The sequence below is a fragment of the Rhinatrema bivittatum genome, chromosome 9 (assembly GCF_901001135.1).
Source record: "Rhinatrema bivittatum chromosome 9, aRhiBiv1.1, whole genome shotgun sequence".
Taxonomy (NCBI): domain Eukaryota; kingdom Metazoa; phylum Chordata; class Amphibia; order Gymnophiona; family Rhinatrematidae; genus Rhinatrema; species Rhinatrema bivittatum.
In genome coordinates this window covers 222,878,701-222,903,373 of record NC_042623.1, presented here as the reverse complement: position 1 = coordinate 222,903,373, position 24,673 = coordinate 222,878,701, and the positions used below count along the sequence as shown (strand labels likewise).

Sequence of the window (24,673 nt, the reverse complement as noted above, 5' to 3'; positions counted from 1 at the left end):
GCAAGGCAAGCCTCCACAGCTTGGACTGCAACCGCTGAGGACCTCTGCAGGCAAGAGGGCCACATTGTAGCCAGGATCCTCACAGGGGCCCCATGCATAATTAAACTATTTGCTGTCTGTACATACAGTGCACATTAAGGTGCTCATATGATGAGAGAGGTTGCAGTAGAATAAAAATCAGAGCAGCAAGTGTGTCAGTATAGTTCTTTCTCACAGGACAAGCATTATAGGAAACCCTGCCCATCTGAAGTCCTCGGGATCTCTCTGATCAAAGAGCTATCTAACCTGGATCTATCAAACCCCAATGCAGCCATCCTATCTTGGCAAAACATTACAGAAACTATAGCCAACAAACTATGCCCTCTGTCGAAAAAAAATATAAACCCTACTCAAAAAAATAAGCAACCTTGGTTCTCAAAGGAGCTACGCACACAAAAGCAAGGCTTGAGACGTAAAGAAAAGGAATGGAGGAAGAATCCCAACCCTCACTCTCTAGCCTTATACAAAGCCGCCCAACACCAATACAGATCTGCAACTCTGCGAACAAAAAGAGATTTCTACGCCCACCGTATCCACGATATGATCTTCGATGCGAAGGCTCTTTTCTCGTATGTCTCAGATCTCACCAAAACTGCTCCCCCTACAATCCCTGATGACCTAGCTCAATCAAAAGCCAATGAGCTGGCCGTATTCTTCCAGAACAAAATCTCCAATACCCTGGCTAAATTACCTATTTGCCCTAATATTCCGTCCCTGGATCCCCCCCAACCCCCAAATCTAGTCGTACATTTGGAATCCTTCGATCCCACGCACGCATCAGAAGTGGAAAACATGATAAAAAGAATGAAACCCTCCACTCACCCCTTAGACCAAATACCTTCCAAACTGCTGATCCTCATACCTGAATCCTTCTCTAAACATCTAGCAGATATTATCAACTGCTCCCTTTCACAAGGAATCTTCCCAGACACTCTCAAAATGGCCAGCCTGAAACCCATACTCAAAAAATCAAACATGGACCCGGATGATCCCAATAACTACCGCCCTATATCAAACCTGCCGTTTATAGCCAAGATTATGGAGAAAATCGTAAATAATCAACTTTCGAATTATCTGGAGGAATATAATATTCTACACCCCTCTCAATATGGATTCAGAAAAGAACACAACACAGAAACTCTCCTCATCTCGCTCCTAGATCAGGTATACATTGGTATTGGCAAAGGACAGTCCTTCCTCCTAGCACTTCTTGACATCTCGGCGGCTTTCTATACCGTAAATCATACTACCCTTATAAACCGGTTATCTGACATAGGAATTGCAGGACCCGCCCTCAGATGGTTCGACTCTTTTCTTAACAATAGAGCCTACAAGGTTAAAATCAATAACAAAGAATCCCTTCGCACTAATTCCCCATGTGGAGTACCCCAGGGCTCTTCATTATCGCCCACCCTGTTCAATATTTACCTTCTCCCTCTCTGCCATTTACTCTCAAAATTAAATCTGAAGTTTTACATATATGCAGATGATGTTCAAATCTTAATTCCCATATCCAATTCTCTGGATTCTGCTCTCAAACTGTGGGATTCACATCTGTAAACTATCAACCTCCACCTCGCAAGCCTTAACCTGGTGCTTAACACTACCAAGACAGAACTCCTCCTCATCATCCCAGAAGGCAGTCCACTTCATGAACAGCTGCACACCAACACACAAATCTCCCATGCAAGAGACCTTGGAGTCATAATTGACAGTCATCTGAGTCTAAAGAAATTCATAAACCAAACTACGAAGGAATGCTTCTACAAGCTACAAGTACTTAAAAAAACTCAAGCCGCTCCTTTTCCATAACGATTTCAGATCGGTCCTCCAAGCCATCCTGTTCGCCAAGGTCGATGACTGCAACTCCATCTTGCAAGGTCTTCCTGCTACTACAATAAAACCCCTCCAGCTGCTTCAAAACGCGGCTGCGAGAATCCTGACGAATACCAATTGGAGAGAAACACATCTCTCCTATACTAAAAGATCTCCATTGGCTTCCCTGTAAAACTTTAGGATTCTCCATAAATCTCTTACAATTATTCACAAAAGCATACACCATCACACCCCCTCTTGACCTGCTACACCCTCTCAAACTTCACTACACGACCAGACCCTTAAGGGAAGCTTACAAAGGATCCTTACACGTCCCTCCAATCAAAGCAGTGCACCAATCAAACATCAGAGACCGGGCATTTTCAACAATAGGTCCCTCCATCTGGAACTCCGTGCCACCGGACCTCAGGCAGGAAACCTGTCTTATAACTTTTTATTTTATTTTATTTTTTTTATTTATATTTTATTAATTTTCACAGTTTACACTTTATGAAAACATAAAGAAAAAAGTGGGGTATGTATTTCAATTTCCATACAATTAAGATAAATATAAAGATATAGTATACATTTCCACTATTTACCTATATTTAGGAGGAGACCAAGAAAACTAAAACTTTAGTAACAAATACCAATCACTTATAATTACAGAGAGAGAGTATTCAATTTCTATGTGGCTTCTGTCTCTAATGCAGAAGTTGGATGTTTATCTGTAAGAAATATTTCTAATTGTGTTGGGTCCAAAAAACCATATTTTCTTCCATTATAATTCAACAAACACAAACATGGAAATTTTAGAAAAAATGTAGCACCTAGTGCCAATACTTTAGATTTTAATGTCAAGAAAGTTCTCCTTCTAGCCTGAGTGGCCCTAGCCACCTCAGGATATATTTGAACATGTTGTCCACAGAATAATATATCTTTTTTTTGTATAATATGTTTATTGCATTTTCATATACATCATAGACATGGCAATGAGACAGGAAAGGGAGACAATGTAACAGCCATGGACATTTTACAAGTCGCCTAAAATACTCTCCTCCATCCATCCGTAACAAGTAAACAGAACCATTCAACTTTTCAACTTTGGACCCGTCCCCCCGTAAACCTTAAGAGGCCTAATCCCAGGCCCATAGAGATTTGCCAGCCTAAGTCCCCCTCCCCCCCCCCCCCCCCTATGTGTCCATGTAGGTATCAGCAATCTTGCTCTTGGGACCTCCTGTGCTCAGCCACCTCTTAGCTCGGAGCAGAACTGAGTGCAGGACTATAAAAAGATATCACGGGCAGGGACTTATTGTAGGCCTTAGGTATGTGTTTAGAGGCTTCCAGATTGTTTCCATATCTAATCTACGTTTCAGTGAGGTTTGTCTGGCGCTACAGAATTCTAAAGTGTAAAGCTTAATAAGCAGTGTGAACCAATGATCATATTTGGGTGCATCCTCACCCACCCATCCCGTAAGAATCACCTTCTTGGCTATCAGCCCGGCTTTACAAATAAAGAGATGCTCAGCTACCTGTAACCTAGGTAGAAGTACCGGTGCCACCCCAAAAAGCCACCACATAGGATTCGTCGGCAGGTCCCTCTGTAGCAGCTGCCCGCAAGTCTGAATAATCTTTGACCAAAAAGCATATATCATTGGGCAAGACCAAAAACAATGAGGATAAGAGCCTTCCCCTAGTTTACATTTCCTGCATATAGGAGACGTACACACCTTAGCTTGAAATGCCCGAACTGGGGTCATAAAGTAATATCTTAAGAACTTGTATTGCAGCTCTCTGTACAAAATACTTTCCGACCATGTAGGGATAGTCTTGAAGCTCCTTAGAAACGTTGATAAAGATAACGTAAATTGGGGCCATTTTTCCCATCTCTCATGAAGAGAGGCGATATCGCCCCAGATTGTCACTGCTTGCAGTGCCAGTCTGTATGAGGCTATGGTCGGCTTGTTGAGCTTTGTTGCACCCACCAGTTTATGCAAAGCCCAAAACGAGGGCGAAGGCTCAAAAATCCTCCCCTGCCCGCCCAGAAAATGCCGCAATTGACAGTAGGCAAAATGGTCAGTATTAGGAAGAGCATATGCTGCCTGCAGATCGGAAAAGGAATATAAGAGCCCGGTACTCTGGAAGTAACATTGGTACACCCACTTCAACCCCCTTATCCTTCCATTTATGAAAGACCGAGGTAGTATGTGCCGGTAAAAATAAAGGATGATCACATATATCCAAGAAAGCCGTTACCCTAGAAGAAAGTTGGAGCTGTTTACACAAGAAGACCCACGCCTGACGGCATGATTTTATCAATGGTTGTGCCCCTATCAACTGGGACAGGTGAGCCTTGGGCAGCTGTACCAGTGGGTTGAATGACCGGATCCCCAACCAGCTCTGAAGGTCTATCAATGGAGTATAATGAGTGGTATGTTCAAGCATGTCTTTGAGATGCCTCAGAAGCGCCGCTAGGTTATAAGTCCGGATATCCGGGCAGTTTCAGGCCTCCTTATCAACGGGGTCATCAAAGGAACGCAATGCGATTCGCGCTTGTTTACCAGCCCATAGAAATTTCCGCAATATCGCATGGAGTTCCCTGCGATGCCCCTGAGTCAACCAGACAGGTAACATTTGAAAAATATAGATCCATTTGGGCAGGACCATCATTTTATATAAGTGTATTCTACCGAAATGGAAAGCGGAAGAGACTTCCATCGTTCCAGCGTGCTTCTCGTGCTACGGAGAAGCGGGTCAATATGTTCCCTATAGAGGTCAGGCAGAATAGAGGGGATTCTGATACCCAGATATTTCATTGCACCTTGCACCCATTTAAGCGGAAATGTACCAGCCCATGTACTTCGCACTCTACCCCCCCACATCAAGAACCTCAGATTTATCTTGATTCACCCGCAGTCCAGCAAAACCCGCCATATGCCTTTTGGATGTCTAAAAGCAGCTGGTAAAGAGTTGTGAGGGTCAGTAAGGTAGACCCAGTATATCATCCGCAAACGCGGCTATCTTGAATTCATGCTCAAAAGATCCCAGCCCCCTAATAGCTGGGGTTTAGAGCTATTTTCCTAAGTAGTGGATTAATGGCCAGAATATATAATATATCTTTAACCGAAAAATATTTCTTAAACAGTTTCTCCTTGTCCTGTTCGGATACACATGATATTATTAGAGTAGCTCTCTTATTTATCAGGTCTACCGACTCTTCTAAGAATGTCGATAGGCCTGGTGAGGAGGGTTCATCCCCAACATCCTGCCCTCTAGATCCTCTAGAGGTTTTCTGAGGTAAATAAAAAATCTTTGACAATTTAGGGATTTCATCCTCCTCATATAAGAGGTTCTCTTTAAGATATTTTTTAAATAATTCCCAAGGGGATAGGAGCCTGGTCATAGGAAAATTTATTAATCTTAGGTTTTTTACCCTTATTAAATTTTCCATATATTCCATATCTTTATGGATGATCAAACTATCTTTGATAAAGGCATTTTCTGATGCCTGTATCAGTTGTATTTTATTAGTGACCATTACCATTTCTTTCTCACATTTATCAATTTTCTTTTCATGATTTTCTATAGACATCCTATTTTCTTTAATAGTTGCTAATAATGAGTTATTCATTTTAATAATATTACTATCCAACTTCATTATCATTTTTCCCAGATCTTCTAAGGTTAGTTTCCCCTGGGTTCCCCCGAAGGTTCCCCCTGGGGACAAACTAACCTTAATGCCGGTAGAATTAGACTGCTCTAAAAGAGAGGAGATACTTTTCTCAGTCCAATTGGATTCAGCCTGATTACTCAGGCTAGTGTCCTTTTGGACCAGTCCTACCGGTACTTCAGCTAGATCCGATGGTATTACACCAGCTGGTTGTAGGGGAGACTTCGGACCTTCGCCAGGACTCAGGGATGCATAAGATTCTGCTCCCCCGCTGTCCTCTCTTGGCTGTTCCACCATTCTTGCCACGTGGTGGTTCATGGGTCCAATGCGTGTTAGCTGACTAGGTGAGGAGGTTACAATCCTAGCCTTCCTTTTCCTCCCCATAAACAATTTTTTAGGAAACCAAAATCAAATCGGTAGCGCCCTTCGCCAGTACCCGGTCTTCTCCGGTCAAAGCCGCGCGCCCCTTTGGCGCGCGCAGCTTAGGCGTGGCGCCGCCCCTCCGCAGATTTTATAGCGAGGGGGGGTGGGGTGGGCGTCGGGCTGACGTCAACCTCCCATCGACTCAGTCCTCCGTCGTTGATCTCACCAGCCGACACGTTTCAGAAGGAGCGGACACCTCTCTCTCCTCACGCCTCCTCCTGGCACTGTGTTCTCCCTCCGCCAGATTTTATAGCGAGGGGGGGTGGGGTGGGCGTCGGGCTGACGTCACCTCCCAGCGACTCAGTCCTCCGTCGTTGACTCTCACCAGCCGACACGTTCTCAGAAGGAGCGGACACCTCTCTCTCCTCACGCCTCCTCCTCTGTCTTATAACTTTTAAAAGAAACTCAAGACATGGCTTTTCGGCCGAGCCTTTTCCCTGTTCCTAAGCCTACAGCTGACTTAGATTTGCCCTATCTCTACTGTGATTAAACAAACACTAAGTATTCATATACGTTATATTATGGTGGGCCCCTCCCACAGCATCCTCTGTATAAAGTTAATCATTTCATCTCTGCTCTCCCCTCTTTATTTCCGACCCCCAGTTTTGCGCCCCTGTAACTTTTTTGCTTCTTCAATCTATGTCTCTTGTTAATTGTTACGGTTAACCACTTGTTCGATGTAAACCGAGTTGATTTGATTTGTATCAAGAAAGTCGGTATATAAAAGCCTTAAATAAATAAATAAATAAGCAGGATGGTAGTCCTCACATATGGGTGACATCATCAGGATGGAGCCCATCACGGAAAACTTCTGTCCAAAGTTTCCAGAACTTTGACTGGCCCCTACTGGGCATGCCCCAGCATGGACACTAACCCTGCAGCCAGCAGGGGTCCCCCTTCAGTCTTCTTTTTTCCGCACAGCAGTAGCCTCGCGGTTTAGGAGCTCTGAAGAGATTCCTGACAACAATTTTCCTCACGGAGTTAATTAAAATTAAATTGCCCCACAGGGGTCCCTCCTCTAACTTTACCCAGGCCGCGGTACTCCGGTAAGTTTTTTTCACCGTAGTTTCATCGATTACCATCGAGTTTGGCCCTCGCGGCCTACTGGCTGTCGACACCGTACTGGCGGCTCGATTTTTTTCTATGGCCATGGCATCGGGTTTGTTCGTCGGTGCCCGGACTGTACTCGCACTATGTCTTCACAGACCCTCATGCAATCTGTGTAATGTGTTTAGGCCGTGAGCATGAGTCCTGACTTGCACCAAATGTGCCCCTTATGATACCAAAAGGTCGCAAAGCCAGAATGGAGAAGATGGGACTCCTTTTCCGTGCTCACACACCGACGCCGTCCATCGCATCGACATCATTGGAACCAGCATCGTTGGCCGTCGCAACACCATCGACAACCGTCCGGTGTGACCGTCCGCCATCGACGTCTTCACGGCCATTTACTCCTGTTTCTCCCCCTCAAGATTGAGGGGATCGCAGGGAGAAACATCGCCATCGGCATCATAAGTCTCGGACCGTCGAGGGAGCGAATCCATCGACCTCGCCACCACCGAAGAAGCCCCGTCCAGGAACGGCACCGACCACTCCTGTGACCGGGAATTCGAGGCCACCCCTCAACCGATCGGGGGTTATTGGGAGTCGCGATTCCGCCTGTAAAAGGTGGTCCCTCAGACTGGTGCCCTCAGCCCCTCCCTCTTCCATCACGGAGCCGGGGCCTGAATTGCCCCATGTCCTCTGGGAAGAACTGGACCGGCTGGGTCCATGAGGCCATCAACAAGGTGATGCAACGACTCCAGGTTCTCGCGACACTGGCAACGCGAGAGGTGGAGCAACCAGTCCATCGACCAGATTCCAGCTGCGTTTTTGGAGGGTCTGGCACCGCTGCTATCCCGGATGGAGGCGCTCATGACTGCCCTTCCACCGGTGATTCCCGGGTCTCCGATGCCTCCGGTGCGCTCCCCGATGACAGCTTCATCGGGAGGAGAAACACCATTCCGCATTCCTCCTTCGGGAGTATTGCCTCAGCCATCGATGCCATGTCATCTCTCGCCATCGACTCATTCATCGGGGGTGATACGCACATCGGCGCCTTTGATGCCGGCACCGATGCCCCCTAGGGCGTACACAGTGCTCCCGGGGATTCCTTCGATTTTCTCGGAGCCTCAGCCGGGTCCTTCGGGTATCCAACCCCCTTCTCGTCCTACAGGTCAGCCTATTGATCCTTATGACACCTGGGGTGATGATACTTCCACAGACACCGATGATTTACCTTCACCTCCCTCTCCTACTGAAAGCAGGAAGCGTTCTCCTCCAGAGGATCTCTCTTTCATTAATTTTGTGAAGGAAATGTCGGAATTGGTCCCTTTTCAACTTCAGACGGAGGCAAGATGATAGGCACCAGAAATGATGGAGCTTCTCCAATTCCTGGATGCCCCTAAAGTGATCACTTCTATTCCCATTCATCAAGTTCTTCTTGACCTCCTCAAAAAGAACTGGGAAAATCCTAGATCAATTGCTCCAGTACACAGAAAGGCTGACACTACCTATCTAGTACAGTCAGCCCCTGGCTTTCAGAAATCTCAGCTTGACCACCACTCAGTTGTGGTGGAATCAGCTCAAAAGAAAGCAAAAAGGACGAAGCCACACTCCTCTATCTCTCCTGTCAGGGAACACAAATTCCTAGACAATATTGGTCGACGAGTGTTCCAAGGGGTCATGCTTATATCCAGAATTGCTTCTTACCAGCTGTACATGACCCAATACAACAGGGTCATTTTCAGGCAAATACAGGACTTCTCAGAAACCCTGCCAGACCAATTCCAAGAACATGTTCAGACCCTTGTCAACAAAGGGTTTGAGGCAGGAAAGCATGAGATAAGAACAGCTTGACACCTCCACTAGAGTGTCTGCAGCTGCCCATTTCGGCAAGACCGTTGGGCCTGTCTCAAGTCCTTCTGACCTTCGCCCAGAAGTACAAGACAGGCTCTCTGACCTGCCCTGTATAGGAGATACTCTATTTGGTGAACAGATTCAGCAAATAGTGGGCTGAGTTAAAGGACCATCATGAGACCCTCAAACAGCTCTCATCGATACCTTCTGACTTTCCTTCTAGACAACCCTTCAAGAAGGACTCTAAGAAGTCATTCTTTCTTCCGCCCAGGAAGTACTATCCCCCCACCGACAAGGTCCCGAGTTACGAGGCCTTATCAAAAAATCTCAGCCTCGCCACCCCGGAAGCAAAAGCCACAAGCAGCTCCCCAGCCGGAGAGCAGCAGCCTGGATCGCTCTGCCAGGCATTCCAGTAGGAGGTCGATTATGCCACTTTCATGGAATGTGGCAATCAATCACAACCGACCAATAGGTGCTAGCAATCATTGCTCAGGGTTACCACCTGAACTTTCTTGTTCTTCCACCGGACTCCCCACCTCTACAAGCGTGGAGAGTAACCGACCACTCTGGAGCAGGAGGTTTCCCTTCTTCTCCAGTTAAGAGCAATAGAACCCGTTCCTCTTTCACAACATGGTCTAGGGTTCTATTCCCGGTACTTTTTGATCCCGAAAAAATCCGGGGGACTTCGTCCAATTCTGGACCTACGTGCCCTCAACAAGTACCTCCAGCGGGAAAAGTTCAAGATGGTAACCTTGGGTTCGCTTCTACCTCTTCTACAAAGAGGAGACTGGCTCCTGCTCTCTGGACCTCCAGGATGCATACACCCACATTGCGATAGCCCCAGCTCATCGCAAGTAACTCAGGTTTTTAGTAGGCCCCAAGGCCACTATCAATACCGGGTGCTTCCATTTGGCCTAGCATCGGCAACCACGAGTCCTTTACCAAATGGTCTCGATAGTTGTCCGCAAGCCTTTCTCAGAGAAAGAAGTGTTCACGTCTACCCCTATTTGGGACGACTGGTTAATCAGGGCCCCAACCCAGCAAGCCGCTCGATCGTCCCTGAATTTGACCCTACACACTCTAATTTCTCTAGGATTTCTCGTGAATTACGAGAAATCCTATTTAGTCCCATCTCAAACCTTGTCCTTCATTGGGGCAGACTTGGACACCTTACAGGCAAAAGCCTTTCTACCTCGACAACGAGTACAAATCCCTCGTGTCCTCTCGCCTCCACCAGTTTGCGTCTCAGCATACAGCAACAGCTCGGCAATTCCTTGTCCTTCTCGGACACATGGCGTCCTCAGTCCATCTTACACCGATGGCCCGCCTGGCTATGAGAGTCATGCATTGGACTCTGAGGTCACATTGGCTTCAAGCGACTCAGCCTTTGTCAACCATTGTTCACGTCATCGATGCACTCCGACTGTCTCTCGCCTGGTGGAAATATCAGAACAATCTCCTCCAGGGACTGCCCTTTCAAGTGCCAGATCCTCAACTCATTCTCACCACCGATGCTTCCAACCTTGGCTGGGGAGCTCATGTGAATGATCTTCAGACACAAGGATCTTGGTCTCCAGAGGAAGCCAAACACCAGATAAATTTCCTGGAGCTTTGAGCAATGCGATATGCTCTCAGAGCTTTTCAGGATTGCCTATCAAATCACGTCATCCTGATTCAGACGGACAATCAGGTGGCCATATGGTACATCAACAAACAGGGAGGCACAGGCTCCTTCCTTCTGTGTCAGGAAGCTGCGCAGATTTGGGCGGAAGCTCTCTCCCGCTCGATGTACCTCAGGGCCACCTACTTGCCAGGAGTGCACAATGTCTTGGCAGACAAACTGAGTCATGTCTTCCAACCGCACGAGTGGTCGCTCAATCCCTCGGTAGCGAACTCTCTCTTTCAGCAATGGGGTTATCCCCAAATAGACCTCTTTGCGTCCCCTCAGAACCACAAAGTAAACAATTACTGCTCCCTCATTCGGAGCGAGCGCTCTCAGCCCAGAGATGCGTTCTCCCTCTCGTGGACAGCCAGTCTGCTTTATGCATTCCCTCCACTTCCTCTTCTCTCGAAGACTCTCGTGAAGCTCCGTCAGGACAAGGGCACCATGATCCTGATAGCACCTCACTGGCCACGCCAAGTGTGGTTTCCCATACTCCAGGATCTCTCCATCCGCAGGCACATTCCCTTGGGAACGGACCCGCTTCTAATCACTCAGAATGACGGATGTCTACATCATCCCAATCTTCAGGCCTTGTCCCTGACGGCATGGATGTTGAAAGGTTAATCCTTCAGCCACTTAACCTTTCAGATTCGGTTTCTCGTGTCCTGATTGCTTCATGGAAGCCTTCCACAAGAAAGTCTTATTCCTATAGATGGAAAAGGTATACATCATGGTGTTCTTCACAGTCCCTTGATCCCTTTTCCTGTCCAATCCCAAGATTTTTGGACTGTCTCTGGCATTTATCGGAATCAGGTCTAAAGACCTCTTCAATCAGAATGCATGTCAGTGCGGTAGCCGCCTTCCATAAAGGTGTCGGGGATGTCCCTTCTCAAAGGCTTGCTCCATATCAAGCCACCTTTGCGTCCTCCGGCCCCTTCTTGGGACCTTAATCTGGTTCTCTGTCGGCTCATGAGACCTCCATTCGAGCCTCTTCACTCCTGTGACCTAAAATATCTCACATGGAAGTGATTTTCCTTTTAGCTATCACTTCAAGCTCGCAGGTTAGTTGAGTTACAGGCCCTAAGTTTATCTATCCGCCTTTACACTAAACCTCCTGCAGGACTGGGCGGTAACTGCCCGCACTCACCCTAAGTTTTTTACCTAAGGTAGTTTCGGAGTTTCACATTTAATCAGTCCATCATACTGACCTGTCCTTCTTCCCCAGGCCTCACTCCAACCCAGGGGAACAGGCTCTGCATACCCTCGACTGTAAATGGCTCTAGCGTTCTACCTAGACGTACAGTTGCCCACAGGAAGAGCACTCAGTTATTTTGTTCTTTCCAACCCAACAATTAGGGCAACCTGTGGGTAAGCAGACTCTCTCCTCCTGGTTGGCGGGCTGCATATCTTTTTGCTATCAGCAAGCAGGCATTCCTTTCCAAGACCAGTGTTAAAGCACACACTGTGAGGGCCATGGGCGACTTCAGTGGCACACCTACGATCGGTGCCGCTTCCTGACATTTGCAGGGCTGCCACCTGGAGCTCACCTCCGCACTTTTCGCAGCCCACTATTGCTTGGACAAAGCCGGAAGACAGGATTCCATCTTCGGCCAATCTGTCCTGCCGTAACCTATTTCCAACATGACGTACTAACACCCTTCCGCCTGCCCGGTGGGGTTCAGGATGCCCTCTACCAAATTCCACCCCAGTTGTTGTGCCTGTTGCATGCCGTTGGGTACATTTGGTGCATGTTAGGGACATCCTCAGCTCGGTACTCCCCCATATGTTGAGGACTACCATCCTGCTTGTCCTGTGAGAAAGCAAATGTTGCTTACCTTTAACAGGTTGTTCTCACAGGACAGCAGGATGTTAGTCCTCACGAAACCCGCCCGCCGCCCCGCAGTGTTGGGTTCGTTTTCTTATTTTATTTTTCGGCACTGCCTGTAGCTTTCAAAACAAGACTGAAGGGGGACTCCTGCTGGCTGCAGGGTTAGTGCCATGCTGGGCATGCCCAGTAGGGGCCAGTCAAAGTTCTGGAAACTTTGACAGAAGTTTTCCGTGATTGGGCTCCATCCTGATGATGTCACCCATATGTGAGGACAGAACACCTGTTACAGGCAAGCAACATTTGCTTTTCTAGGCCTGCCTTGTCCTTTATGATGAGGGCCATGCTGAATGGTCAAAGGATCTAAATGAAGAGAATTAGTTCAGTCAGCTGAATTTAAAGAGACAAAGTATGTGCCATGTTTACTGTGAGCAACTTAAAATAATTGAATAGTTGTGATTATGAAAAACATATGCTAAGTATTGGGTTTTGATGAATATTCTAAGAACACTATGCTTGTATTTTTAAGTAATTTTATGTGAACAATTTGGCAATTTTTATTTCCAGGATTCAGTCCTCGTGGAGGTAGAGGTGGCTTTGGAGACCGTGGAGGCGGCAGAGGAAGAGGCCGAGGAGGATTTGGAGAACGTGGGGGCCGAGGAGGATTTGGAGACCGTGGGGGCCGAGGAGGATTCAGAGGTGGCAGAGGTATGTATTGTAATAGAAGATTTTTAATGAATACAGTTACCTTATGGGTTTTGCACAGGTGAGATCTTTATTTTTTTTATTTCTATCAATTTTAATATTGAACTTTAACTTATTTTTATGTCTCTTCAGATATCCACCACAATTTGCATTTCATTCTTTCTTCGAGAATATGTATTATATGGGGCTGTGACTCAGGGATTGTTTGTAGACTTGGGGTGTTTGTCTATAAGGACTTTATAAAGGAAGAAATTACAGAAACATGTTATTCTTCAATAAATATAGTGACACAGCATTTACTTAATTGCTATAATATATTTGACCTAATTTAATGAGCTTGCATAAGTTAGTATTTGTTTGCCACTATTAGGAATTGTGAAAATTTAGGGATAATAGACTTTGAGCTAATTTTATGAGTTAGTATAAATTAGTAAGGATGTGAATCGGGCTTCGGACGATTGAAAATATTGTCGATATTTTCAAAATCGTCAGAAATCGGGGGCTCCCCCAAAACAATAGGAAAACCCCACGATATTGATTGTGGGGGTTATCTTATCGTTTTGGGGGAGGGCGGGAAAAACGGGACATAAAATAACCCCTAAACCCACCCCGACCCTTTAAAACTAATCCCTTAGCTTCCCCCCCCCCTCCCCAAAAAAAACTTTTTACAGGTACCTGGTGGTCCCCAGTGGGGGTCCCGGGAGCGATCTCCCGCTCCCAGGCCGTCCTCCCGCTCCCAGGCCGTCGGCTGCCACTAATCAAAATGGCGCCGATGGCCCTTTGCCCTTACCATGTGACAGGGTATCAGTGCCATTGGCCGGCCCCTGTCACATGGTAGGAGCACTAGATGGCACGCGCCATTTTTAAAGATGGCGCCGGCCATCCATTATGTTCTTGTTGCCTTTATTTTTTCAGCCACCTCCTTTAAGAACGAGATTGGTTTCTTTTTCCTCTTACCCTTGTTTACTTTTCTGACACATAGATTTGTTGCCTTTGTAATAGCTCTTTTTAGTTTGGCTCACTCTTTTCACCTCACCCATTTTCTCCCCGTCTTCTAGTTTTATTTATTTATTAAAATATTGTATACTGCCTATAAATTGTTAGCCAAGTGGGGAAACATTAAAATACAGATGAATTAAAACAAGTTCAAAATTTAGCAATAAAGCAATCTTTTAATCAGTGCAACTAAAAATAAAATAAAGAATTTTACATTATTTAAATTTTAACATACAAAGACTAACAGTCAAAACCGGCAGCTGGAGTCATTTCAAGATATTATCAAATGCCTGAGTAAAAAGCCAGGCTTTTACTGCCTTTCTGATCTTGGCATAATTTGCTTCTGAGCGAATATCAAATGATGCATTTCAAAGTAAAAGAGCCGGGTAATTAAAGGTAGAATCCATAGTTGACTCAAGTCAAAGGCGATGGAAGAGATAATAAACCCTTTTGAGAAGAGCGGAGTGAGCATGTAGTTGTGTAAGAAATTAGAAATCTAGCAAGGTATAACAGAAAACCTATATGTAATGCTCGAAAAATAAAGCATACAATTTTAAATCATATACAGTATTTAATCAGAAGCCAGTGCAGTTTCACAGAATAGGGGTAATATGATCAGTCTAGCTGATGTATTTTGAAGCAATTGTATTCTTCTCAGCTGATGATTTGATAAACCTAACAATAAGGAATTACAATAATTCTTGATGCTATAAACGCATGAACTAGAGTCTTCAAATCATGACATTCCAGAAAAAGTCATAAACGATGGATTTATCTGAGATAAAAGAAGGGCTTTTGCATTATAGAAGAGATTTGATGGACCATAGTGAGTTATGGATCAAAAATAACACACAAAGTAGTCACAATATTTGTCAGAGAAATAATAGTCCCTGCCATAACAGGAATCAGTGAAGGAAGGGAGGATCTGAAACTGAACCAGGCTTTGCTGGATTTACTTGTAAATGATGGTCAGATAGCAAGGAAGCCACGCAATCCAGACAAGACTTGAGAATAGTGAGAATAAAATTTAGAGTGGGTTTTTACAAACATGATGATTTGGATGTCGTTTGCGTAAAACGAAGGTCGGCGTCCATGATCCTAAATAAGAGTAGCTAATGGTAAGATGAAAATGTTGAGCAAAAGTGGAGAAAGTTTAGATCCTTGGGGAACTCCTGTGGGCAATAACCTAAATATCAGATATTTAATTAGCCCAATCTGCTTGAAATCAGCAATCTGCAAGATGAGATATAAACCATTTTAGGGCTCCATCTGTGAGGCCAATTTCTTTCAAACAATGAGTAATGAATGATCCTCCAAATACGTCCTCATTTTGACAAGTCCATATTTTTGAAATTCAAAACTCAGATTTTTGTGTGACTTCTCTTTATCCTATTTGCTATATCAAACTATGCCTTCTGATGATCGCTGGTGCTCAGGAGAGCACCTACTCAGATAATTGAGACATTATCCCCATTAGCGAGCATTAGGTCGAGTATCGCACCCTCTCTTACCATTTTTTGTTTGAGCAGAGACCCTTGAAGAGCATCACTATCTCTCTACTTCTTAGATTCTGCAGAAGCCGTATTTCCTGACTTCCTGCTGCCTCCGGGGAACTTTTGCATACTGTGAGAACTCTGGACTTTCCGGGGGTAGGCAGGAGCCTGCCCCGACAGTGAGGGGAAGACCAAACAGGCCGATACAGTAAGGAGCGGTAGGAAGAGCTGCGTTAGTGCCGGGCGCACCCGCGGTTGCCGCACGCACAGTCCAGCTCACCTACCGCTCGATACTGTATGTAAATAGCTTGCAAATGCAAGCTGCGTCTAAAACTTTCCCCCAGCCCCCGCTCACCTGCCCTGGCCGCATCCATGGGTGCTGGTCGCCAGGGCAGCCCCAGTCCTCTCCCCTCCTCCCAAAGCAACGAAAGCGGAAAAAAGCGCAACCCGTTTTACTGTATAGAGCGCTATACAGTATCCTGGGTGTGCTGGCCTAACGCTTCACGGACACGCTAGTATCTGTCATTTCAAATGACATTTGAAATGACAGGTACCAGGAAGTGGACGGTTCTCCGACGCTCGGGATTGCCAGTCCTCTCTCCCCTCCTCCCGAAGCAAGCAATGAAAGCGGAAAAAATCGAAAAAGCGAAAAGAAAAAAGTAGCAAGAGAGAGAGGGGAGAGAGGACGGGCAATCCTACGCTCGGGATTGCCCGTCCTCTCTCCCCTCCTCCCGAAGCAAGGCATGAAAAGCAGCCTTGCGGGAGGAGGGGAGAGAGGACTGGCGGTGTAAAGCAACGAAGCGACTTACTTTTTTTGCAGCCCCCCCTCCGGAGACGGACATCGGCGAAGACGACCGCGGCTCCCCTGCCTCCAGCTGCCCGCGAAGATGGACGCATCGCACGGGCGAAAGCGGCCCCGTGCGTGCAATTGGGCATGTGACGTCACGTCTTGAGCGGCCCAATTGCACGCACGGGGCCGCTTTCGCCCGTGCGATGCGTCCATCTTCGCGGGCAGCTGGAGGCAGGGGAGCCGCGGTCGTCTTCGCCGATGTCCGTCTCCGGAGGGGGGGCTGCAAAAAAAGTAAGTCGCTTCGTTGCTTTACACCGCCAGTCCTCTCTCCCCTCCTCCCGCAAGGCTGCTTTTCACGCCTTGCTTCGGGAGGAGGGGAGAGAGGACTGGCAATCCCGAGCGTAGGATTGCCCGTCTTCTCTCCCCTCTCTCTCTTGCTACTTTTTTTTTTTCGCTTTTTTCCGCTTTCGTTGCTTTGGGAGGAGGGGAGAGGACTGGGGCTGCCCTGGCGACCAGCACCCATGGATGCGGCCAGGGCAGGTGAGCGGGGGCTGGGGGAAAGTTTGCCGCCTACCCTTACCCCTGCCTCTAACGCAGGGGTAAGGGTAGGCGGTAAGTTAGCAGGTTAAACGCGTGGCAAAACGGCAGGGTAAAGCGATAGTCGGGGCGCGCGTTACTGTATGGGAGGGAATAGCTAATTCGATCGTTTACATGTAATATACATGCCGCGGGCGGAAGGGGTTAACCGGTGATTTAAGGACGCGGTAAGAGTAGGTTAAAGTGGATAGTGTATCGCGGGTTGGACTAATGCGGCCGAAAAGTGGGTAGAAAGTGGGTTAGGAGCAGGGTAACCGCGGCCGCACTTTACTGTATTGACCTGAGAGTGAGTTACATCCTTGGGAGGGGCTGGAGGTGATCTCTTAACCAGCCCTCCAACGGCGTGCAGTCGCCGAGGCGCGCTGCTCCGATTGGATCCAACTGGTCCTATAGATAATTTAATATCTATTCCCCTTAGGTAGGAAAAGTAATTACTAGTATTTTTAATTCTTCTTGTCCTCCATTTAGGGAAGCATTGTTGGCAGAGGTAGGAACAATTAGTCACATCTATTCTTTAGCTCTTTGTATTGTTTATATAAAAATAAATGCCATCTTCTTTTTTAGGACAGTCCATAATGTTTCTTTCCTACCCCACATCCCTTGCATTTCAGTTCCTTGGATATGGTTTTTGATGTAAAGAGCTACTTCTCCCCCTTTTCTGTCCTCTCTGTTCTTCCTTAACAATTTATAGCCTGGGATGGCTGTATCCCATTCATGAGACTCTGTGAACCATGTCTCTAATAGCAAGAATATCCAAGGCCACCTCCACAATTAGGACTTGCAGGTCTGGGATTTTATTGCCCAGACTATGAACATTTGTGGTCATAGCTTTCCAACTTTTCTCCCTTGGCTTGCTGCTCTTAGTCACCTTTTCTGTTTTTTTGAACTGATTGATTTTGGAAAGTAATATAAAACAACAAAACTGGGAATATAATGTCTTTATTGATCTGTAATTCTGTGCAGTTCTGGTCACCATAGCTCATGAAAGATATAGCAGAACTGTACATATACCCCTGCAGGAAGTGCAGCTCTTCAGTATTTTCCGTCTCCATAGCAGTTAGGGACTATCTGCACGCTCTCACAGCGTTCGAACAAATTCAGAGAAGAAAATCCAAATTTTAAAGAACAAACCTACCTGAAGACAGCCCCGCTCTCCTGTGGTGATACCCTAGGGTCCCTCCCCCAGTTGAGATTCCTGAGGTGATTTCTGTGGTCCCTCAGAGGTGAGCCTCGGTCCGGAGGCCGAATCTCAGCGAGGACCTAGCCCCCGACCCTTGGGCGCGGCTGAGAGGCAGCGGGTGCATCCTCGAGCGCGGTGGTGAAGGTATTTGCCCTCTCCCCCCGCAGCCGGAGATCGCCCGGGATGTAACCGGGAAGCGCCGAAGACAAAGGTAAGGTTGAAAATCTTCTGCTTGAATCTGGTCTCCGAGGATCGAGGAGGAGCACAGGTCGCCGGCTGGGACCAGTGCCACCGGGTTGATCCGCCCTAGCAGGGCCAGGCCCCGGTTATTTCCAAGGGTCTACCCACGTAGAGACTCTCCGAGGGGGTCGCCATATTGCCTGCATGCTCGCCGTCGCCATTTTGGCCGTATTCGCCGCACCGTTCGCCGTTTGGCCCGAGCGCACAACTCCGACCTAGGCGCACAAAGCACGTGTGCGCATAGCCTTACACGCACATCAGATCTTGCGAGCATAAGTTATACGCGCAGAGCCGAGCGCACAGCTACGCACACAACTACACGCTTACCCTAAGCGCACCTGTGCGCATAAGAGTTTATGCGCCGACAGCCATGGCACCTCCAGAAACAGAGATAAAAGCGCAAGGCCTCTGCCCAGCATGCCACATCAGAGCTGCACAAAGCGAGGAAGCAGACGCCCTGTGCACCCAGTGCGAGGAGACCCTGGGAGATCCACTTCAGGGCCAGTCCCACCCAGGGCCGAGTTCTAGCTCCTCAGGGGGTACCCCGGACCTAGCCAGGGGGACCTCCCCATAGACGGGAAACCCCAAGGATCCAGCGCCCCTCAGCTTTGACCCAGCTTCGATCTCATGGGTGGAGTTCTTCAAGGGGATTCACACCTTTGTTCAAATGCAAACTGAACCTCTGGCTGTCCAGCCACATGCTCCACCGGAGTACCCTCATGCCCCAGGCCCTTCAAGACCTAGGCACAGGCACAGAAGCCCCACCTATGGGGACTCGGACATCTCTGAAGAGGAAGCCGAACCCCTGGAAGAGGGGGAGCTCCCCCCGGGGACAGATCCTCACCGAACCATGAGACGCTTCTTCACAAAGGACGAGCTCTCAGACCTGGTCAACCAATGCCTGACAGAGCTCGCTATCCCGGGCCCAGGACTTCGGAGGAACCTAAACCGAAGACTTCTCGACATTTCCCTCTGTTACAATCAGCACAACAGCTGATTGACCTGGAATGGAGTGCTCCAGAGTCCACATTTAAAGGGGGACGAGCCTTGGCAGCCTTGTACTCCCTGGACCTGGTAACCAAAGATCTTCTGGGATGCCATGGTCTGCACGGTCTCTAAACGCACCACTATCCTAGTGGAGGGAGGAGCTGCGCTCAAGGATACACATGACCGGCGTCTGGAGTCCATCCTCAAACAGTCATTTGACGTAGCCGCTATGTCTTTACAAATTGCGGCCTGCTGCACCATGGTGACACGTGCCTGTTTATCACAAACCAGGAACAACACCCCGGGAGAATACATGGAACCAGCAGTATCATTCCTCGTGGACGCTGCTTCCGACCTAGTGCGCACAGCAGCCAGAGGAGTGTCATCTGTGGTGGCGGCCAGAAGGCAACTCTGGCTCCGAAGCTGGTCCGCCGACGCATCTTCCAAAATGCGCCTCACAAGGATGCCCTTCAAAGGATCCCTCCTGTTTGGCAGCGAACTAGAGAAACTGGCCGACAAATGGGGCGAATCCCCATTGCCGCGCCTGCTGGAGGATAAGACTAAGAGAAACCAGCGAACCTTCCCCAGGTCCTCCAGGGGCAGAGGTTCACAGCGCTTCAATCCTTACAGGAGCAACTATCAAACCCCCCGCCCTACGGGCAGGAACCAGTCCTTTCGGACCAAGCACAACAAGAGGGGAATCGGCTCGGGTGCAGGCCCCAGCTGCACCCCACAATGAGATTCAGCCAACCCATCCAAGGGAAGAAGCCATAGCGGGCAGACTAGCCCTATTCTACCGCAGATGGGTTGAGATAACATCGGACAAGTGGGTCCTAGCCATCATTCAGGAGGGGTACTACCTGGATTTCCTACGAACCCCTCTAGACAAGTTCGAGGAGTCCCCCTGCCATGACCCCTTCATTGAATCTTTATGGGTAGAAATCCCTTGTGTATCAGGGAAGACTACAGTGATAGGGGTATACTACCGTCCACCTGGTCAAGATGGTGAGATGGACAGTGAAATGCTAAGAGAAATTAGGGAAGCTAACCAAATTGGTAGTGCAGTAATAATGGGAGACTTCAATTACCCCAATATAGACTGGGTAATGTATCATCGGGTCACGCTAGAGAGATAACGTTCCTGGATGGAATAAATGATAGCTTTATGGAGCAATTGGTTCAGGAACCGACGAGAGAGGGAGCAATTTTAGATCTAATTCTCAGTGGAGCACAGGACTTGGTGAGAGAGGTAATGGTGGTGGGGCCGCTTGGCAATAGTGATCATAATATGATCAAATTTGATTTAATGACTGGAAAAGGAACAGTGTGCAAATCCAAGGCTCTCGTGCTAAACTTTCAAAAGGGAAACTTTGATAAAATGAGAAAAATTGTTAGAAAAAAACTGAAAGGAGCAGCTACAAAAGTAAAAAATGTCCAAGAGGCGTGGTCATTGTTAAAAAATACCATTCTAGAAGCACAGTCCAGATGTATTCCACACATTAAGAAAGGTGGAAAGAAGGCAAAACGATTACCGGCATGGTTAAAAGGGGAGGTGAAAGAAGCTATTTTAGCCAAAAGATCTTCATTCAAAAATTGGAAGAAGGATCCAACAGAAGAAAATAGGATAAAGCATAAACATTGGCAAGTTAAATGTAAGACATTGATAAGACAGGCTAAGAGAGAATTTGAAAAGAAGTTGGCTGTAGAGGCAAAAACTCACAGTAAAAACTTTTTAAAATATATCCGAAGCAGAAAGCCTGTGAGGGAGTCAGTTGGGACCGTTAGATGATCGAGGGGTTAAAGGGGCACTTAGAGAAGATAAGGCCATCGCGGAAAGATTAAATGATTTCTTTGCTTCGGTGTTTACTGAAGAGGATGTTGGGGAGGTACCCGTAATGGAGAAGGTTTTCATGGGTAATGATTCAGATGGACTGAATCAAATCACGGTGAACCTAGAAGATGTGGTAGGCCTGATTGACAAACTGAAGAGTAGTAAATCACCTGGACCGGATGGTATACACCCCAGAGTTCTGAAGGAACTAAAAAATGAAATTTCAGCCCTATTAGTAAAAATTTGTAACTTATCATTAAAATCATCCATTGTACCTGAAGACTGGAGGATAGCAAATGTAACCCCAATATTTAAAAAGGGCTCCAGGGGCGATCCGGGAAACTACAGACCGGTTAGCTTGACTTCAGTGCCAGGAAAAATAGTGGAAAGTGTTCTAAACATCAAAATCACAGAACATATAGAAAGACATGGTTTAATGGAACAAAGTCAGCATGGCTTTACCCAGGGCAAGTCTTGCCTCACAAATCTGCTTCACTTTTTTGAAGGAGTTAATAAACATGTGGATAAAGGTGAACCGGTAGATATAGTATACTTGGATTTTCAGAAGGCGTTTGACAAAGTTCCTCATGAGAGGCTTCTAGGAAAAGTAAAAAGTCATGGGATAGGTGGCGATGTCCTTTCGTGGATTGCAAACTGGCTAAAAGACAGGAAACAGAGAGTAGGATTAAATGGGCAATTTTCTCAGTGGAAGGGAGTGGACAGTGGAGTGCCTCAGGGATCTGTATTGGGACCCTTACTGTTCAATATATTTATAAATGATCTGGAAAGAAATACGACGAGTGAGATAATCAAATTTGCAGATGACACAAAATTATTCAGAGTAGTTAAATCACAAGCAGATTGTGATAAATTGCAGGAAGACCTTGTGAGACTGGAAAATTGGGCATCCAAATGGCAGATGAAATTTAATGTGGATAAGTGCAAGGTGATGCATATAGGGAAAAATAACCCATGCTATAATTACACGATGTTGGGTTCCATATTAGGTGCTACAACCCAAGAAAGAGATCTAGGTGTCATAGTGGATAACACATTGAAATCGTCGGTTCAGTGTGCTGCGGCAGTCAAAAAAGCAAACAGAATGTTGGGAATTATTAGAAAAGGAATGATGAATAAAACGGAAAATGTCATAATGCCTCTGTATCGCTCCATGGTGAGACCGCACCTTGAATACTGTGTACAATTCTGGTCGCCGCATCTCAAAAAAGATATAATTGCGATGGAGAAGGTACAGAGAAGGGCTACCAAAATGATAAGGGGAATGGAACAACTCCCCTATGAGGAAAGACTAAAGAGGTTAGGACTTTTCAGCTTGGAGAAGAGACGACTGAGGGGGGGGGGATATGATAGAGGTGTTTAAAATCATGAGAGGTCTAGAACGGGTAGATGTGAATCGATTATTTACTCTTTCGGATAGTAGAAAGACTAGGGGACACTCCATGAAGTTAGCATGGGGCACATTTAAAACTAATCGGAGAAAGTTCTTTTTTACTCAACGCACAATTAAACTCTGGAATTTGTTGCCAGAGAATGTGGTTCGTGCAGTTAGTATAGCTGTGTTTAAAAAAGGATTGGATAAGTTCTTGGAGGAGAAGTCCATTACCTGCTATTAAGTTCACTTAGAGAATAGCCACTGCCATTAGCAATGGTTACATGGAATAGACTTAGTTTTTGGGTAATTGCCAGGTTCTTATGGCCTGGATTGGCCACTGTTGGAAACAGGATGCTGGGCTTGATGGACCCTTGGTCTGACCCAGTATGGCATTTTCTTATGTTCTTATGTTCTTAAGAGGGCGGCAGTGGAAGCTACACTGTCCAGACTACTGGCCCTCAAGGCCATAACCCCAGTGCCTCCACAGGAAATAAATACTGGACATTATTCCATTTATTTTATCGTCCCCAAGAAAGAGGGAACATTCAGACCCATCCTGGACCTCAAGTCGGTCAACTGCCACCTCAGGATTCCCCGCTTCCGCATGGAAACCTTATGATCCGTTATAAGGGCGATACAACCAGGAGAGTTTCTCACATCCCTGGATCTTTCAGAGGCCTACCTGCACATCCCAATTCATCAGGAACACCAGTGCTACCTACGCTTCACTACTAGTTCTGGGCACTACCCTTCGGGCTAGCCCGAATGGTGGTGGTGGCGGCAACACTGACAGGTCAATACAGTGCAGTGCAAAGTAACGACTTTTTTCGCAGCCCTCCTCCGGAGACTGACATCGGCGGAGACGGACCGCCTCCCGGAGGCGAAGATGGATGCCTGCAGGGGCGAAAGCGGCCCCTGTGTGTGCAATTGGGCCGCTCAAGGCGTGACGTCACAACGTTTGGCGTCACGACATGTGACGTCACATCTTGAGTGGCCCAATTGCACACCACAGGGGCCGCTTTCGCCTGTGCAGGCATCCATCTTCGCCGGGAGGCAGGGGAGCCGCGGTCTGTCTCCGCCAATGTCTGTCTCCGGAGGAGGGTTGCGAAAAAAGTAAGTCGTTGCTTTACACTGCCAGTCCTCTCTCCCCTCCTCCCGAAGCAAGGCTGCTTTACGCGCCTTGCTTCGGGAGGAGGGGAGAGAGGACTGGCAATCCCGAGCATAGGAGAACCGTCCACTTCGCTGCTACTTTTTTTCTTTTTTTTTCGCTTTTTCGCTTTTTCAGATTTTTTCCGCTTTCGTTGCTTCGGGAGGAGGGGGGCGAGGACTGGGGCTGCCCCGGAGACCAGCACCCATTGACGCGGCCAGGGCAGGAGAGCGGGGGCTGGGGGAAAGTTTGCCGCAGTGCAAAAACTTCCTGGTACCTGTCATTTCAAATGTCATTTGAAATTACAGATACTAGCGTGTCCGTGAAGTGTTAGGCCAGCACACCCAGGATACTGTATAGCGCTGTATACAGTAAAATGGGTTGCGCGGGCCTAACACTTCACGGACGCTTCTTGGACGCGGCTTGCATTTGCAAGCAATTTAAATACAGTATCGAGCGGTAGGTGAGCCGGACTGTGTGTGCGACAACCGCAGGTGCGCCCGGCACTAACGCAGCTCTTCCTACCGCTCCTTACTGTATTGGCCTGTGAGGAAGGAAGGAATCCTCGTTCACCCTTACCTAGACGATTGACTGATCAGGGCAAAGTCACCGGAAAAAAGCCACCAAGCAACCAGCAGAGTCATAACTCTACTGGAGAGCCTAGGATGGGTGGTCAACACACACAAAAGCTCCCTACAGCCCTCACAGTTGCTGGAATACCTAGGAGTCCGATTCGACACCAAAGAGGACAAGGTCAGCCTGACCCCACAAGGAGATCAAAATTGTGGAACCGGCTGCAAACCTTGCTGAACGATCCTCGTCCCACAGCATGGGATTACCTGCAAGTCCTCGGGCTGATGGCATCCACACTGGAGGTAGTGCCATGGGCAAGAGCCCTCATGAGGCCCCTTCAGCGCTCACTTCTATCACGGTGGAGCCCACGGTCCCAGAACTACACCGTATATCTATCACTCACGGGCA

General features: G+C 47.4%; 1 protein-coding gene across 1 annotated transcript in view; it reads left to right on the top strand.

Annotated features, from left to right (window-relative positions):
- Window positions 1–24,673, top strand: part of LOC115098835 (rRNA 2'-O-methyltransferase fibrillarin-like) — a 198,835-nt gene that overhangs the window by 39,803 nt on the left and 134,359 nt on the right. The window contains 1 exon segment of the mRNA XM_029615833.1: window positions 12,901–13,041. Coding sequence (XP_029471693.1) covers window positions 12,901–13,041 — 141 coding nt within the window.